General features: G+C 29.4%; 2 protein-coding genes across 3 annotated transcripts; both read right to left on the bottom strand.

Annotated features, from left to right (window-relative positions):
* Nucleotides 1-2,621: 2,621 nt before the first annotated feature.
* Nucleotides 2,622-6,414, bottom strand: LOC8286249 (cellulose synthase-like protein G3). 2 transcript variants are annotated; one of them, XM_048375117.1, is made up of 6 exons: nucleotides 5,794-6,414; nucleotides 4,848-4,997; nucleotides 4,650-4,775; nucleotides 4,034-4,483; nucleotides 3,435-3,782; nucleotides 2,622-3,264 (listed from the first exon to the last, which is right to left on the bottom strand). In XM_048375117.1, the coding sequence occupies exons 1-6, from the start codon at nucleotides 6,367-6,369 to the stop codon at nucleotides 2,719-2,721; spliced, it is 2,196 nt and encodes a 731-aa protein (XP_048231074.1). In that variant the 5' UTR covers nucleotides 6,370-6,414; the 3' UTR covers nucleotides 2,622-2,718. The 2 variants fall into 2 exon arrangements, with proteins under 2 accessions (XP_048231074.1, XP_048231075.1); XM_048375118.1 differs by having other exon boundaries at nucleotides 4,848-5,014; nucleotides 5,794-5,928.
* Nucleotides 6,415-12,815: 6,401 nt separating this feature from the next.
* Nucleotides 12,816-16,765, bottom strand: LOC8286248 (cellulose synthase-like protein G3). Its single transcript, XM_048375130.1, has 6 exons — nucleotides 16,073-16,765; nucleotides 15,134-15,283; nucleotides 14,926-15,051; nucleotides 14,378-14,821; nucleotides 13,933-14,280; nucleotides 12,816-13,480 (listed from the first exon to the last, which is right to left on the bottom strand). Exons 1-6 carry the CDS (start codon nucleotides 16,685-16,687, stop codon nucleotides 12,932-12,934), a joined length of 2,232 nt encoding a protein of 743 aa, XP_048231087.1. The 5' UTR covers nucleotides 16,688-16,765; the 3' UTR covers nucleotides 12,816-12,931.
* Between the last annotated feature and the right edge of the window lie 1,322 nt (nucleotides 16,766-18,087).

The raw sequence follows: 18,087 nt of genomic DNA, 5'->3' as shown, positions 1-18,087 counted from the left end.
GGAATTGTCGACTAAATAACTTTTTGAGATTATAATTTATATATTAATTTTTGAGATTTAAGATTTTTTTATATTAATATATGTATTTATTTTTTACTCACTCACGACGGGACTCAATTTTATAATTTTTTTATTATTTTTATTATTTAATAAAAAAAATATTCTAATTAAACACAAAATTTAATTCTAACTCTATTAAATATTCTAATATTATACTAACTAATAAATAATTTTTTAATTAGATAATTATATAATTTTATCGTAAAAATAATTATAAATTATATTTTAATATTATATTTAATTAATAAATTAATTTTATAACTAAATAATAATTCTAGATAAAAAAATAATATTTTAAACTAATATCGGTTTTAATTTATATAGTATCTAAATTAATAAATAAATAATTTTTATATTATTATATTAATAAAAATTTAAGAATATTAAAATATTAAAATATTAAAATATAATTATTTTATTATTTTTTTTTAAATTTATAAATTAACATTAATTATTAAAAATTTAATAAATTATATCAATCGACTTAATTTTATAATCAAAATAATAATAACAACAATGCAACACACTAATAAATAACTAATTATCAATAAATTTAAATAATATTATATTTTAAATATATTGTAAAAAATATTCTTATTTAATCCATATGAATATTTTCACCTATATCTAAATAATATTTATATCTTGAGTATGTAATGAAAAGTATTATTGTTTAGTCTAAATATTGATTTCAGATTATATATTAAATTGATAGTAATAAAAATTAATTTTAATATTTTAATATAAATAATAATCAAATATTAAAACATAATATATATATATATATATATATATATATCTTTCACCTGTGCTATAGATAATAGTTATGCGAAGACCCATATTGGAGTGGAGAGGATTCGGATTATATAAGTTGAGTTGACGAGCCCTTGAATAGGAAACTATAATATAAAATTTTATGTTATAACTCCTAGAAAGCAACGGAAAAGAAGGATCAAATGGCTTTTTGTCTTTTCTTATTATTATTATTATTATTATTATTATTATTATTTTGGTATTGTCATTTTCTCATAAAAACATGAAAATGACTTGCAATAAATATTTTATGTTAATCAATTTAGACTTGGAAAGAACTCTGTCATAAAGCCACTAAATCCGGTTATGATCTTATATAATATGTTTAATATATTTATATCTGTATTAGCATAAATATTTTGACATAACTAATTAACTGAATTGCATAAATAAAGTTGAGTTGCCACCAAAACAATCTGTTTATGTTTTGAAATTTGCATAATAAAGAAAGGGTTCTTATAAGCTGAGATGTAGAACTGTTGTTTTAAGAATCAATCTACATATATTTGCAGTGTAAACAATATCAATTAATTTATATAAAAATTATCAAATATCTTATAATTATTTAATAACTTTTTTAAATTATAAACTATTATATAATCAGAAATTTATTTCATTAATTAGTATAGTATGTAAAACATAATTAAAATATTATCATCTAAAATTAAAATTTTTTCTTAATTCATAAAGTACTTTATTAATTAATAAATCGATATAAAAAATTATAAAATTACATATCATTTTTAATTTCATGTGTTAAATATACATATGAAAAAGAAAATTTCATATTGTAAAATAATAATCTTTTTTCTAACATATAATAATTATTTGAAAATTATATTACATAAAAAAAAATGAATATAATAGTATATTTTTATTACATCATACCAACCATAGCAAAATAATTTTAGATTAGGAGAGAAAATAGAACATCCATGTTTGATGTCTTGAGCGAAGATGAGAGCCACTATCTGGAACGGATGGAACGACAACAATTAATGTCGTACCCTCACGCTCTGGTAATTAACAATGCAACTAGTGCCAGTCCCCATACACATGTCGATAAGCTAAGCTGAGTTCCTTATGAAAGAAATATCATAATGTACAAAAGGAATTAATGGTTTCCATGTGACTGACTCGATGTGGTCCGTGCATCCATGCCACTAGCTAGCTAACTGGCCTGACAATTCGGTACTTGGGTTAAACTCCTCGAGCCTTAACATGACATTATAGTTGCAGTTGGCCATATATTCAGGACATCTAAATATAAAGAGTATTCGCTTCTATTAGGTTGTTGAGAGGGCTAGCTTACGTGTGTGTGTATATATACATCACATGTGTGCAGCGTCTATTAATTGATACTGTTAGGTATCGCTCATATACTGGGTTTAAGGAACAGAATCTTTGGAGCGGAATTGGAGTGAGCGAGTGGGCCTTGTTAGACAAAAAGCAACGCCCAAATGTGATGCAGTACAGTGCAAGGTATTTTTGTAATTGTGCCAAGAATTATATATATCTTTTATATTTATAATCTAGTTAGAGGATTAATAAAATAATACAGCCGTTCATCGTTTCCGAGGACATAGGCACGTTGCCAAACCTCGTTAAATCCTTGTGTTCTTATTTTTCTTAATTGTTTGTTCATATTCCTGTAATTATTAGCCTTATTTCTCAATAGATACCATGGCTATCTTATACTAATTAAATCGAGTATAAATTAACAACACTAGTGTTATGTGTATCATCTGTAAAAGAAAAGGGAAATATATCTTATAATTGCTGATTAAATAATTTTTTATAATGCCATATATAAATTTTTATTTCTGGGTGTATTTTCTTGAGCTCTTAGAGAACGAAAGAAGCTACCAAACAAAAAGAACATGCTAAAACAGTTGCGACTAGTGTAGTTTTGATAGGCATTTTTCCACCATCACTTCTTAAGAATATGGCATCATAAATTGGCCAACAGTTTAACACAGCGAAGCCTGCAATGAGCATCTGCAAGAATGGTCCTTCCAAATTGCTGCCTCTTGAAACATCAACTAGCCCTTTGACAAATGCGATCAAGTTAATTAATGCTGCCATTGTTAGGGTTACAAACATGGGTGAATGGACTCCAAATTCAAAGATCCCTTGGCCATATCTTTTGCTTAGCTCATCATCAATCACTTTACTTGTCACGTTGAACCCAAATCTTGAAAAGCCAAAAGTATGAAGAAAGAACTCAATGGAGCCAAACAAGTGACATGTCAGTCCCCTTATGTGCCAAATTCTTTGATCATTCCACCAAGATTGGACCGACCCACCAACCAAGACAAAATCAAGAAAATCCTGTCCATAGGCACCAAGAAATAGAAATACATACAGAAGAAACCACGGTAGCTCTGATGTCTGCACATCAAATTCCAGTTCTAAAATTAATTAATAAAATCCAAGCTCGATCAAAGCAAGCACACTTTCAGGTTTGAACTCGTAATTTCACAGCTCTAAAAAGTTACTAAAACTTGCTAGTAAAGTCGGGTACCTATTAGCACAACAGTAGATAAGTTCTTAGGACATACCTTCGGGAATATATAAACCTTATTGAGAAGAGCTAGCTGAGGCAGGAAAGCATAAGCAGTGATTGGTATTGACCAACTAGCCCAGAATGAGTATTGTGCATAGCCTAACCCCATTAGAGTTCCCATAAACCTAACACCAAAGGTTATTGGGCTATATTTAGAAAATGCAACTTCAAGGAGCCCAATGGACCATCTCTTTTGTTGGTTCAACAAATCAACCAAGCTGACTGGAGCATCGCCCAAAAATGCTGCCCTTTTAGGGTTGCAAAATACAGATTTCCACCCCTCGCATTGCAATCTATAACCTGTGTAGTAGTCTTCAACCAGTGATCCGTACTTAAATCCAATCTGCACATTTGACACCAAATCATGTACTGATAGAGATAAATAATTATGAGTTAGGCTCTAGTGATTTTCTTTTCTCAAATTTTACCCATTGATATGATATGGTTTTGAACTTAGCATTTATTATTTTATTGGGACCAATTACTCCAATTAAAGTTTTAAAGTCAGAATTATAAAATCTCATATTCATGGGTTCCAAAATTTGGCAGTATAGCCGAATTAACTAAAAGCAAAATCAAAATTCAATGGTTTACCTTGGAGCCCCATTCGGTCTGATTCTCATAGTCACAACTTGCAACCTTATGAGCCAATGCCAAAAGTGATTGTGACTGTAGGGGTTTGCCCACAACGTGGTCGGGCCTAAGCTCAGGGATCTCCGGTGGCACTAGAGTTGATGGACTTCCAAAGAAAACTCTTCTAGAAAAGAAACACCCAGTTCCAACATGATTGGGTCCCTTCAGTCCATCGAAACCTATTGGCTGTATCTCAAACAGGCGTTTATACTCACAAGCATAGATGTCATGTTTGTTGATTCCATGAAATCGTTGAGGAAATTGAACATATCCTAATTTAGAAACAAATGTAGGATCAGGGTCACATAGGTAGCAAAGGGCAAGTTGTGGCGTTTGGGGATCATTAGAATACATGTCACAATCTAATGTCAAGATCATTGGTGCATTGGTCATAGCTGCTGATACCCTTACCTGCAAAAGTATCAACAGCAAAAAGATAAAAACACATGGCAATAAATTAAAATTATCACACGAGAGAAACAGTCATACACAAAGGAAAACCATTTTTCTTAGGAAATGATCGCTCATTTAGTTATATTTATCGCTTCTCAGGATTTTATATGGGCAAAAGGCATACCAAAACATTGAGGGCGCCAGCTTTGAAGTGATGGGTTGAAGTTTTGCTTTTCTGCCTTGAGACATAAATGAGGTTTGGCATCTGACTACCGGTGATGTCTGTGTCTTTGCTTGTATCTAAAAGAACCTGCTCAGCTCAATTACATATCTATGTTAGAAGTTTCAGGTATATGAGAAATGGTTACAGGAAAGAACAAACCTGAATGACAGTAGGATGGTCTTGGCGTGTGAATTTATCAGTCCATTTGTTGAAGGCTTCGCGGTCTTGATCTCTATTGACATAGTGATCCTCAACTTTTCCTCTCTCAAGAACTTGTTCTATCTTAGATTTCATGCTCTCATACTTCATCTGTGCATCATAATCAACTAATCAAGAACCAACGATTATTGTAAACACCACACCAAATATTTAATAAGAGGGGAAATTGCTTTTATTATTATTATTATTATTATTATATATACGAAATTATTATTTGAAATAATATAATTAAATTAAACTTTTTTCCAAAAAAAAAAATAATCTCGGCGTTAATACGGCAATTCACTAAAATCTTAATAAATAACTATATGCATTTAGTAACTCCATGTCTAAAGGAATGGGTGCCCAGTATAGATGACGAAATGACACCGAAATGGTGAACAAGATGACATGATTAATTTGTCTCGTTGCTACATTTGATTCGCCATTTCTTCAAAGTCCAACTAATATGACCCAATAGTGACCAATTTCCTTTTCCTTTTTCCTATTTCAATATCGAAATATAATTTTCAGCAAAATTAAAGTTGTCGATCCACTCTTATCCTTTAAAGCATTATCAGTCTTCTCTTATCCTTTTTAGCTATTACCAGTTTGATCTTTTAAAAGCTATTCTTTTTTCTTTAAGATAAAATTAAAACTAAATGTTAATATGTACTTAACATTTTTTAATTCATAATTAGACAGGACGTACAAGAATAAAAGACAGGAATATGCGGTCTAAACATACGGACTTAAAACAAAAACGACAAACTTTTTGATGAAAGCGACAGAAGGATATCTCGCATCAATGCAATTAGAACGGTATAACACTATACACATAACAAAAATTAAAAGCTTGTAATAATTAATAATTAATCAAAGAAAACTGTAGATATATATATCTCACCTTAATCTTCTCAGTCTCTAAGGAGCAAGGTTGTCTTGATTCGAAATATGCTTCAGCACTCCTCTCTGTAATGTTATTCTCTTTGCAGAAAGGCAACCAGCAGCTAGCAAACTTAGCTGCCTCCATTAAAGCAAAGAAAGTCAGAGCAGAGCCACCGTCGTCCGAAACATAAACAGAAATCTTCTCGGTTGGATAATCATAAGCCATTACAGATAAAGCTGTATTCACTACACTTATTGGAGGCTCCTTGTATGGATCTGCAGTGCATATAAACACGTCCAAGTTTGGATACTCACTTCTTTTCATTACTTTCTCGAGGCTTTCGGGGAATTGTTCCCGACAGACTGGATACATGCGAAGAGCCTGCGTGTTGATCCACATGAAGGCAAGAACTAGATCAGAGATTAACAAGACGAGGGTTATAGAGAAAGAGATGAGACTTGTGAAGAAGAGAAGGTTTCTTGCATGGTGATAGAGCAAACCGAGGATGGCACAAGCGTAGATTGGAGCAAATAAACGATTGAAGAGTGTATGGGGCATGGATTTAACAGTGTGAAGTGGAGTATGGCCATCCATGGTTCTTGGTGGTCTGGTGTTGTAAGTGATCACAGTAGGGCAATTATATATAGATATTTTTAGGGCTGAGCACGGATCGGTCCAATTCAGTTATTTATAAATCACCGGTATCATACTAAACCTTGGTTATTTTAAAATTGAAGGTACCAGTACCGTACCAAACATAAAAGGATTCAATACCGTATTGTACCAATTTTACGATTCAATACAGTTCGGTTCGGTGCTATTTTCGGTTCTAAAAAATTTAAAAAAATACAACTTTAATTTTATCTTCAATCAAATACATTTAGATAAAATATGATTATCAACCTAAAAAAAGTAGCATGAAAATCTGAATTAAAATTGCAATCACATTCTTGAACAACCTGTTTCGCAATTCAGTCACTTGCAAATACAATAATTCATTCAATATTCAAATACAAACCATTAAAATATATATTACTGCTAGCATAAAATATTTCATGATGACAATCATTAAAATAAATAAATTTACAAACTTTATGTAGCACTAAAATAAATGTCCAAAATTAGCAAAGGAATGTTATTACCTCCCCTCAAAATTAGCACTCCACATTTAATCTTGGCACAAGGGACTCACCAATCTCAAGATCTTGAATAATTTCTACAATAAAAGTAAAAGATTACGTCAATAAGACTTAACAGCATCAACAATAAATAAATATATATAAGAAGTAAAGAAATGTTACCTGACTCTATGCTTCAATATCCTCTGTTGATTCTTCTAGTTCGATAGGTTTATTTGAACTTCTAAGCCAATCTTGACAACAAATGAGGACCTCCGCTGTTGTAGGAAGTAAAGAACTTCTATATTGTTAAAAGATGTTTTGACAATTTTTTTCTCAAGTTTTGTTTGATCCTTTTCAAAAAAAAATTAAATTTATAAATATAATTTAATATATTTTTTATATTTTAATTTTAATTTATAATATTTTAAAAGTTAACAAATTAATTATTTCTAAATATTTAATTTTTTAAGTTTTATTAGTATAATAATATAAAAATTATTTTTATAATATTTATTTCTTAATTTTAATATTTATATAAATTAATACTTTTAGTATAATTAATATTATTATTCTTAATATAAAAATATTATATAATTAAAATTAATTTATTAATAAATAGTGTAAACAAAAATTATATTTATATAATAATATCTTTTATAAATCTTACTAATTTATATAACTTTTTATTAAATTAAGTAATTTTTTAATTAACTTGTCAAAGATTTCTAGATAGTAAATAAATTTTAAATCTAGTATTATAGTATGTATACTAGATTACTAGTATCAATATACTATGTGACATATTAATATGTAACTTATATTTTTTATAGAGTATAAAGTATATTATAATATTATAGTTATTTTTAATATGTATTATTTTTTATATTTCCGATAGCAATTGCTTGAATTATATAAATGATAAATATAAAATATTATAGAGTATATGTATTATTTTTTTAATATATGTATTATTTATATAATATAAATAATTATTTATAAATATATGTAAAAAATTCGGTTCTACGGTTTGGTCCGGATCAGTACAAGATGGATCGGTTCTGGTACGGTTACGGTACGGTTTTTACTAAAGAACCAGTACCATACCGTAATAGTAAAAAAATTCGGATCAATTCAATTCGGTTATAAAAACTTTCGGTTTTTTTCGGTTCTGGTACTTTTCGGTACGGTTATTCGGTTCGGGCGGGAATCACCGAGATCCATGCTCAGCCCTAGATATTTTGTCCTCATGTTTTTTATTTCTGGAATTTTCGTTTTAAAACGCTAACTATATTAACAATCACTTAATTTTATATTTAATTTCTTAAATTTTAATTTATCAATATGAGGAATAATACATCACAAAATATTTATTAGAAAAAGTAATTAAAACATGAAAAAATAGTTAAAAAAATAAGGTGTCAATTTATCAATAATAAGCATGAATACATTATAATAAATATTGAAGCTGAATAATTGATGCGAATGAATTAAAATTTAAAAATTAAATTAAAATTATATACAAAATTTTATGTTGACCTATTCCGTAGCTAGACTACTTGAAAAGCCAGTAGCGAGAATGATACCGTCCCTGAGTCGAGCAATATAAACATGGAGATTTTTCATTTTCAAAGCCATTATCTCAGCACTTAAACTATATATTTGATCCGCACTTATTAGTGAAAATAATATCTAAATGGGAATCAATTATTGAAAATGAAAATGAGAATAGAAAAATATTTTATTTTTCAAAAAAAATAATATTTATATAAATAATAAATTATTAATTTATTTATTTGACTATTTGTAATTAATTTGAATTGATTATAATAGGAATTAATTTTTTATTCTTTAAGAAAGAGGAAAGAACGGATGATTCTCGTTAATAGAATAATTTTATTTCAATTCTGTAATGATTTTTTTATAAACTAAACACCAATAATAAAAATCAGTCATTTTCATTTTCATTCCCACTCTATTTTATTACAAACCAGAAAAACTCCTAAATAAAATAATAATCTTATATCCTTTTGACATTGACGTATTACAATAATTTCACTGATAGTACCTACTCGTGCTTGGTTATAAATTAACAGTGCGCAGAGCTAACGTGGCAGCAACAGAATAATTAAGTCCAATAGGTAATTAAAAAAATAAAATGGTACAAAATTTGATTGAGATGATGTATAAGCTGAGCATGCACTTTGAATTTGAGGCGTCTGTCTTGTGAAAAAGAGAGGAAGAAAGTCTGAAGTTTGTAGTGGAGTTATGTATTGGGTTCGGGGTGGGGAGGACTCGGCTCATTCAGAAACTGACCCAGACTCGACATGCCTGACCCTATATTTTTATCGGTTTGTTTATTTATTATGGCGATGGAAATGCACACCAAATTGACTGCTGACCATAACTGTGTGGGACTTGTCTTGCTAGTGGCTCCAGTGTAATGGCTACCTATGCATGACATTATATTTTATTGGTTTGTTTAGTAATGGCGATGTATATATAAATCAAATTGACGGGTAACCTCAGATGTGAGCTCTTGCTAGTAATAGGAGTTTAAATCCACCCACTCAAGTGGATGTTAAGATTAAGATAACAAGAGAAGACCAGTCATGTTTAGGAGAAACTGAGAGGTTCTGATCCGTATATCTCATATCCTTCGTAACTTAGACGTTGTTTGAAACGACAAAAAAGAAAAAGAAAAACAGAGACATGTCAAGAAAATATAAGTATGCATAAAGTATATTAAACAAATTAACCGATCGCTATTTACCAAAACCTTCTTACTTCACAGGAAAAAAAAAAAAACATTATCTTGTTAACTTCTCAACATTTAGTAGATTGATTGACGTACCCATCTTTTACTTATTATTATAAGTTGTATTTCAACCATTGACTTAGTTCAATGTAATGGACTAACTTTATTTTATATTAGTAATTAGTATGAGCCTGTAATAGATAAAATAGGTCATAGTCCATTTATTTGTGCTTAATATATTATTAAAGGTTATAGAATGACTTCTTAAAACTAAATAATTTGTATAAAATTTAAGTGTGAGAATAAAAATAAGGATGAATCTTGATGGCTAGATTCTGGCCAGCTAGAAGTGTCCTTTTTGGTATATTAGTAACAATGGTAGAATCATTTACTATTTTTTGTATTTTATAGAAACTATTATGCCCTTTAGCTTATTCAACAAGCTTAATTAATATATATATTTTATTCTTTCACTTCATTTATTCTATGGTATATTTTCAAGAGAGTTTATTTAATTAATAATTCAACTCCCAATAAAAGAAGAAAACTTCTTTAAAAAGTTATTCATATAAATTTTAAGTTTATATGTAATTATTACATAAATTTATATTAATTCTTTCGAATTTAATAAAATATTTTTTAATATTTATATGAAACTTGAATTAATAAAAATTAGAATAAAAATGTTGCTACCAATCCTAAATATAAAGTTGGTATGTTATCATATTATGCACAAGTTTACCTATGCTTCTCATTCTAAAAGAAAATTATTCTATATATAAAATTGTGTTCTTAAATTTATTAAGAGTATCAAATAAAAAATTTAACTAAAAGTAATAAAGGAAAAGTAAAAGGTTATATTTAAATTTATTTATGGTCTTAAAGTATGTAATTATTTAGCCACATAAAATACAATATTGACTATAATCGTGCATGCTATATATATCTCATAACAAGTTAAATTTTCAATATTTCAATTTACTGTATATAAATATATAGTAGCTATGTATTAATTTTAGTTGCTAATTAATTTATCTAACTAATAACATAATTATATAATTACTATTTACTATTATCTTTTAATATTTTGAGTTGATTAAATTAATTAGCTATGATATATTCACTGAGCTATAATCAATATAATTCATGTCTAACTATTTTCAACTGATTCAATTCTCACAAATAAAAATTTTACTATGCGCTAGGTAATCAAAATATATAACTGTTTTCAATTGATTAAATTATCACTTACCATTTTTTACCATATCATAATCGATGCCATTCATATCTAACCATTCTAAATTAATTCAATTCTCATAAATAAATACTTACCGTATGCTCTAATAATGGTAGGATAATAATTCATGAAAATGATTTAATACCATATTGCAATTAATTGACTATAAATTCAATAATTTATTAACAAAACTTAATGTATAATACCTTCTATAAAAAAAATAAAATTACAAAAATATTATTAAAAAAGTAAAAGAATTATTCATGAAATATAATTGAAGTTCCATTAATAGTCAATGCATGTTTCAAGAATTATAATTGGCTAGATTATAGGCACTTAGCATTGTCCTAAAAATAAATGATGTAAAGATTAAAGACCTCCAAATGCAAACAACCATAAGTGCATTGGAGAAGGACTGGAATAAATATGTAACCAAAAAACAATAGCAAGAAAGATAAATTAAAACTCGCAATAGGTTTTCTTCATAATTGTTGAGAGAAAGTCTAGACGAATAACAAGTGGGGGCTCAACCTCATTTGGTGCGATGGATCCAACGGTTAATATGGTGGCGCACTGCACCCGTCATCTAGGACATGTGGTCAATCACGTGATCTGACTTCATGCAAAGATATGTTGTGTTCTGGTGTTGCTTGCCCAGACAAAGACATGTCTGCTGTTTCCTATATACTTCCAAAGGAGAAGAAGATTGAAAATAACACCTAACTTTATTTCTTCCCTCTTTGAACCTTTGTTCAACAAGTTAATTCTAACTTTCTTTTCTTCCCACCTTTCTTTCTCTTAATCCATGATTACTCTATACATTTCCTATTTCTCTCCAAGATAACCAAAACAATTTTATTATTTAGTATTTCGTATAAAAAATTAAATAAACAGAACAAATTTACTCCGTAATTTAATTATTTTTTTATTATTTATTTCAACATAGATAAATTTTATCTTATGATTTATAACATAAAATATAAAATAATTATAGTCTCAAAACATATGGAATCTAGCTAAAGATTAGAAAAGCTCTTTGCTATCCAACGATTTCTTTTTTTTTTTTTTTCTTTTCCTTTTATAGAGAAAACCCAACAAATATTCTTCACCCCATATTTTCCTATAAACAAATTCCAACTGTAAATATAATTCGTGATACGGAAAGCTGTCGCTGGAATTAAAATGGTTACCCGACTCTTTTTAACCACAATAAAATAAAAACTTCAATCACATTGTCGCTTTAGGTCAAGACAATAAAAGATTGTCATATGTATAACAAGGTAGCCACAAAATGATACTTACATTATCATCGGTTAAAATCCATAATAATTGTAAATCTTATTTATAAGTTTAAATTCTGTATTCTGAATAAAGTAAAAATTAATTAAAAAATTAGAGATTTAAAATTATATGAAATTGGTTATAATTAAATTAAATTCTAATAAAATAATCAGAATTTTTAAATGAATTTCATGTTAATTTATCAATCAATTTCATAATACTAAAATATTTTCTTTAATTTTATCAATTCAATTTTATTTTTTATTTTATATATTTCTTTGAAATACAATCAGTTCTTTAATGAATTTTAACTAAACATAATATTAAATGAATTATTAAACTTAAACTAAGATGCTTATATATGTTGTCAGCAAAATAATTTTTTTGAATTTGTTTCAAAAGCTTATATTTTGATATGCAAGCTTATACATATCTCAATTTAAGCTAAATTTTAAATTTTAAGTTAGATTTTCTATCCTCACATTTATAACTAAAAAATGAAATACTTTAATATATTTTATTTCTAACTTATTTAATGACTATTTTCTATTTATCATAATTCAGTTCTATTGACATAGATATTAGAAAAAAAATTGTCTCAAGCCCATAAATTTTTTATTTTCTTTTGGAATTAATGCAACATGACTATAGCAATGGGGCCTACCTTAAATACAAACTTCTTTGGTATTACAAGGTTTGGCATTTATTATTATTTTTTTACAAAGAAAATATAATCTCCATCAAGCTTATTTCTTTTTCTTTTCACTTGAGTATGAAATAAGCAGCCAAGTACAACCAAAAAACAAAAAACATTGCCATAAGAGTAGTTTTAATAGGCATTGTCCCTTTATCACTTCTCAAGAATATGGCTTCATAAATTGGCCAAGAATTCAGCACGCCAAAACTTGTAATAAGCATCTGCAGAAGTGATCCTTCCAAATTGCTTCCTCTACAAACATCAGCCAGACCTTTGACTAATGCAATCAAATTAGTTAATGCTGCCATTGTTAGGGTAACAAACATAGGTGAATGAACCCCAAACTCAAAGATCCCTTGGTCATATCTTTTGCTTAGTTCATTATCAACTATTTTGCTTGTCACATTGAACCCAAATCTTGAAAATCCTAAAGTTGTAAGCCAGAATTCTATCGAACCAAATATGTAACATGACAGTCCCCTTATGTGCCAAATCCTTTGATCATTCCACCAAGATTTGGCTGAACCACCTACCAAGATAAAGTCGAGGAAATCCTGTCCGTAGGCACCAAGAAATAGAAACACATATAGAAGAGACCATGGAAGCTCTGATGCCTGCACAATAAGTTTCATTCTAATAAATATAAAGAAGGCAAAATCCATTTATTAAGTTCCTAAATTTTTCAGTTCTATTTTATTAAACTCTTAAATCTTTATTTTAATTTATTGAGTTCTTATTTTTTTATTTTAAATAAAAAAAATAAAATAAAAACATAAAAACTCAATAAAGTATATTAAATTTAAAAGCTTTAACTAAATAAAACTAAAAAGTACTTAAAAGAAACCAAGAGAAAGTTTTTTTGTTAAAAAAAAAAAAGGAAATAATCAAAAGACTCAAAATTTGTTTATGGGTGATAATCATTATTAATTAGGCCAGGTGCAGTGGTCAAACTCATGAATTTATAGTTTTAGAGATGATTATAAAATTATGCAGTCAAGATTTATTAGTAAGATAGGTTAATTTTGATCAAATCATTGATAGTTACTTGATGAGTTTTAGGACATACCTTTGGAAATATATAAACTTTGTTAAAAAGGGCTAGCTGAGGAAGGAAAGCATATGCGATGATTGGGATTGACCAACTTGCCCAAAACGTGGACTGTGCATAACCTAAACCCATCAGAGGACCCATATGCTTAACACCAAAGGTTATTGGGCTATATCTACTAAATCCAACCTGAAGAACCCCAATTGTCCATCTCTTTTGTTGGCTTAATAGATCAATCAAGGTGAGTGGGGCATCACCCAAAAACGCTGCCCTTTTAGGATGACAAAATATAGATTTCCACCCTTCACAATTCATCCGCAAACCCGTCAAGAAGTCCTCGGATAATGATCCATACCTAAATCCTATCTGCACAGGTTGATCAACAACAATTAATATGCTAAATGGTCGGGTAAGAAATTTGAATCCATAGGGCTCAATCAATAAACACTCAATGATTTCCTACCTTGGAGCCCCACATGGTCTGTTCTTCATAATCACATGTTGCAACTTGATGAGCAAGTGCCAAAACTGATTCGGACTGAAGGGTTTTGTCCGCTACATGGTCCGGCCTTAGCTCAGGGATTTCTGGTGGCACTAGAATTGAAGGATCACCAAATAAAGATCTACGTGGAAAAAAACAACCACTTCCAAGATAATTGGGGCCCATCAGGCCATCAAATCCCATTGGCTGTACCTCATACAGACGTTTATATGCACAAGCATACATGTCATATTTGTTGATTCCATGAAATCTTTGAGGAAATTGGACATACCCTAATTTGGAAACGTATTCAGGGTCGCATAAGTAACAAAGTGCACGCAATGGCGTTTGTGGATCATTAGAGTACATGTCACAATCTAAGGTCAACACTATTGGCGAATTGGTCATGGCAGCTGATACCCTTAGCTGCAAATATTTTTTCCAAGTGATTAAAACATTATTACAAGGATATGATTACACAGAAAAATATAATAATTTTAAAAAAAAAAAGTAAAAGAAAAGGCATATACCAAAGTATTGAGAGCACCAGCTTTAAAGTGGTGAGGATAATTCTTGCTTTTCTGTCTAGAGAGATAGATTAGATTGGGCATCTGATTGTCACTGATGTCTTTGTCTTTGCTTGAGTCTAAAAGGACCTGATCACAGTTTAACTACATACTTTAGATGTTAAGGTATAAATAAAACCTGCAAGAAAAATGGGGTGAGAAAATGCAAAACCTGAATGATAGTGGGATGGTCTTGACGTGTGAATTTATGGGTCCATTTGTTGAAGGCTTCACGCTCTCGGTCTCCATTTATATATTCATCATCAACTCTTCCTCTATCAAGAACGTGCTCTATTTTGATTTTCATGCTTTCATACATTATCTGTGAAAAATGATTTCCAAACTCATTACTTCTCTAATATATATCAACATTCAATTCTGGTTAATGTTGAATTTTAAATCTCATAAGTTATATGATAAGTATCTAATCTTTTAATGCTGCAAATTGAATTTGCGTCCTCCTTTGGTAACATACCAATTCGGCCAATCATGACATAATATTTATAAATGTTCAGTGTTTAACATATATATGTACAAAAAGAATTTCTACAATAATAATATAACAAAGCAGTAACTTATCAATAACCAGACTACTGCCCCCACTATGTTAGTAAAGTTATATACAAGTATACTAAAGAATGACCATTCCGGACCAGACCAAACAATCTTTGTAATAAGCAGGCAGAATCCAAGGAAAAAAGATAAAAGTAGTGACGACTAAGGGTAAGAACAACTTGTTGCATTATTGTCCAGCCAATCAGTACACCACCAGTAATCTTATCTTAACACGTGAATACACCCTAGCATATTCCAGTCTTGCATTAGGATCCCATTGATTTATACACATTGAATCAAATCATATGTTATTTGTTTTTGCTTAACATTTTTAAAGAAATTAAATATTCAATAGTTCTGAAGAAAATAGGTAGGTAACACTGATCTTTTATTTTCTCCATAATCATAATCATGAGTATGACAAAATGACAAAATGACTTTCCTTGTAAAATAATATCAATGGCAATTCAAGAAATATACAAAAGAAGAAAACTTAATTTTGTATCAACGCATTAGAAAAGAAATTAAGTTTGAATTGAACAGAAATTAATCTCACCTTAAGCTTCTCTATCTCTGATGAAAAACAAGTTTGTTTCGATTCAAAATATGCCTCAGGACTCCTCTCTACAATATTATTCTTCTCACAAAATGGCAACCAGTAGGTAGCAAACTTAGCTGCTTCCATTAAAGCAAAAAAAGTCAAAGCAGAGCCACCATCATCCGAAACGTAAACAGAAATCTTCTCCCTTGGATAATCATAAGCCATTACTGATAAAGCAGTGTTTACTGCACTTATTGGTGGCTCTTTATACGGATCTGCAGTGCATATGAACACGTCCAGTCCAGGATATTCGCTTCGCTTCATTACTTGTTTGAGGTTTTCGGGGAATTGCTCGCGACAAACTGGATACATGCGAAGAACCTGAGTGTTGATCCACATGAAGGCAAGAACTAGATCGGAGACTAGCAAGATGAGGATTATAGAGAAAGAAATGAGGGTTGTGGAGAAGAGAAGGTTTGCTGCATGGTGATAGAGCAAAATGAGGATGGCACAAGAGTAAGTTGGAGAAAATAAACGGTTGAAGAGTGTTTGGGGCATGGGTCTAACGGTGTGAAGAGGAGGTGCAGTGGTGGTGGTGGTGGTGAACACCCTATGTCTTAGACCCTCCATAGTATCTTGTCGGCGCTGTATTCCAAGGTTTTGATAATTAATGAAGTCCACTTTTAGTTCTATTTATTGTTGGCTTATAAAATGTGTAGGATAGTTTACTTTTTTTACGTTTGAGTTAAATGTATAAATCATGGGTCTTATACCGGAAATCATTATTTATCTTAATAATAATAAAATAAAATAAAAAGTATGAACATCTCACATAGGATCTATTAATATTTGATTGGTTAATTTTTATTTTATTTTTTTGAGAGAATTTGATTGGTTAATTTGTTATGGATAATATATACTTTGATACATGAAATTATGTGTGTTCCTCATAAGACATGAGGAGAAAGTAAAGATAAGTAGTGGGAAGTTAGGTGGTCAAAATCATTACATATTCTCAATAAAATTATTATATTGAATTGGGTAAACTATTGAGTTCCCTTTCAACACACAGTAATAAACGTGCATATGAAAGTCTTCTATTTCTATGACCGTGAACAGTAAGCAAATTGACTAGGGACCTCATTTCAAAATTATAATTAAGAATATTTTTATATAACCTATGATGTAGAATCTGACATAACAAAATTCCCTTTCAAGGTCGTAATTAAAGTAAGTTATATTTTTCAAATGTTAAATTCCCGATTACCATTCTGTTAATTTCCCACTTAGGTGAGAAAAGACTTTCTTTCCCATATAAGTTGGAATGCAAAACTAAAACATATGATTTAAATGAGTGTATTAAAAGTTATTATTTTTAGAAAAATTATATTGTTCTCCATCCAATAATCCTAAATATTATCCTTGTATTTATTAAAAGGAATTTACGTTACTTTTATTATTATTTTATACCCATTGAGACAATTTTCTAAATTATTACATTATAAAAATCCACCTAATAGTAATCCGTTGAATTATTATTCTGTATATTAACCTAATATAATTACACATTTCACACAGACTGTTATATTTAACTAAACAAGGCAAAATTAAATTGCTAGAGTTATTTAAATAGGATTCAACTTTAATGATAAAGTAATTCCAAGGGGGGAACGTCAGAGTCCGTCAACCAAACACTCTGTGGCTGCCAATAAAGAAAGGATATATTAGCATGTGAAAGTGAGTCAAGTGGGTAGTGTTTAATCCACCAGCTTATTTAATTAGAAACTAAATAAAGAATATGGGAGATTTGGTGGTCGTCATTATAATTTCTCATTTAGCGCATCCTAACGCACATGTGCAAGCATTACTGACTATAACATATGAAAAAGAAAAAAAAAAAAAAAAAAGAGCAGCATTTGCAGCCATTTTTATAACATAATGTTAGAAGAGGAGACCCATATGTTATAAGGAGACGAATGCCAAAATAATGAACAGTATGGACCATGTGATGCTAACCTCCCGTTCAAGCC

This window comes from Ricinus communis, chromosome 5, assembly GCF_019578655.1.
Source record: "Ricinus communis isolate WT05 ecotype wild-type chromosome 5, ASM1957865v1, whole genome shotgun sequence".
In the NCBI taxonomy this organism is placed as follows: domain Eukaryota; kingdom Viridiplantae; phylum Streptophyta; class Magnoliopsida; order Malpighiales; family Euphorbiaceae; genus Ricinus; species Ricinus communis.
The sequence above is the reverse complement of the archived record's forward strand: the minus strand, read 5'-3'. Positions and strand labels throughout refer to the sequence as shown.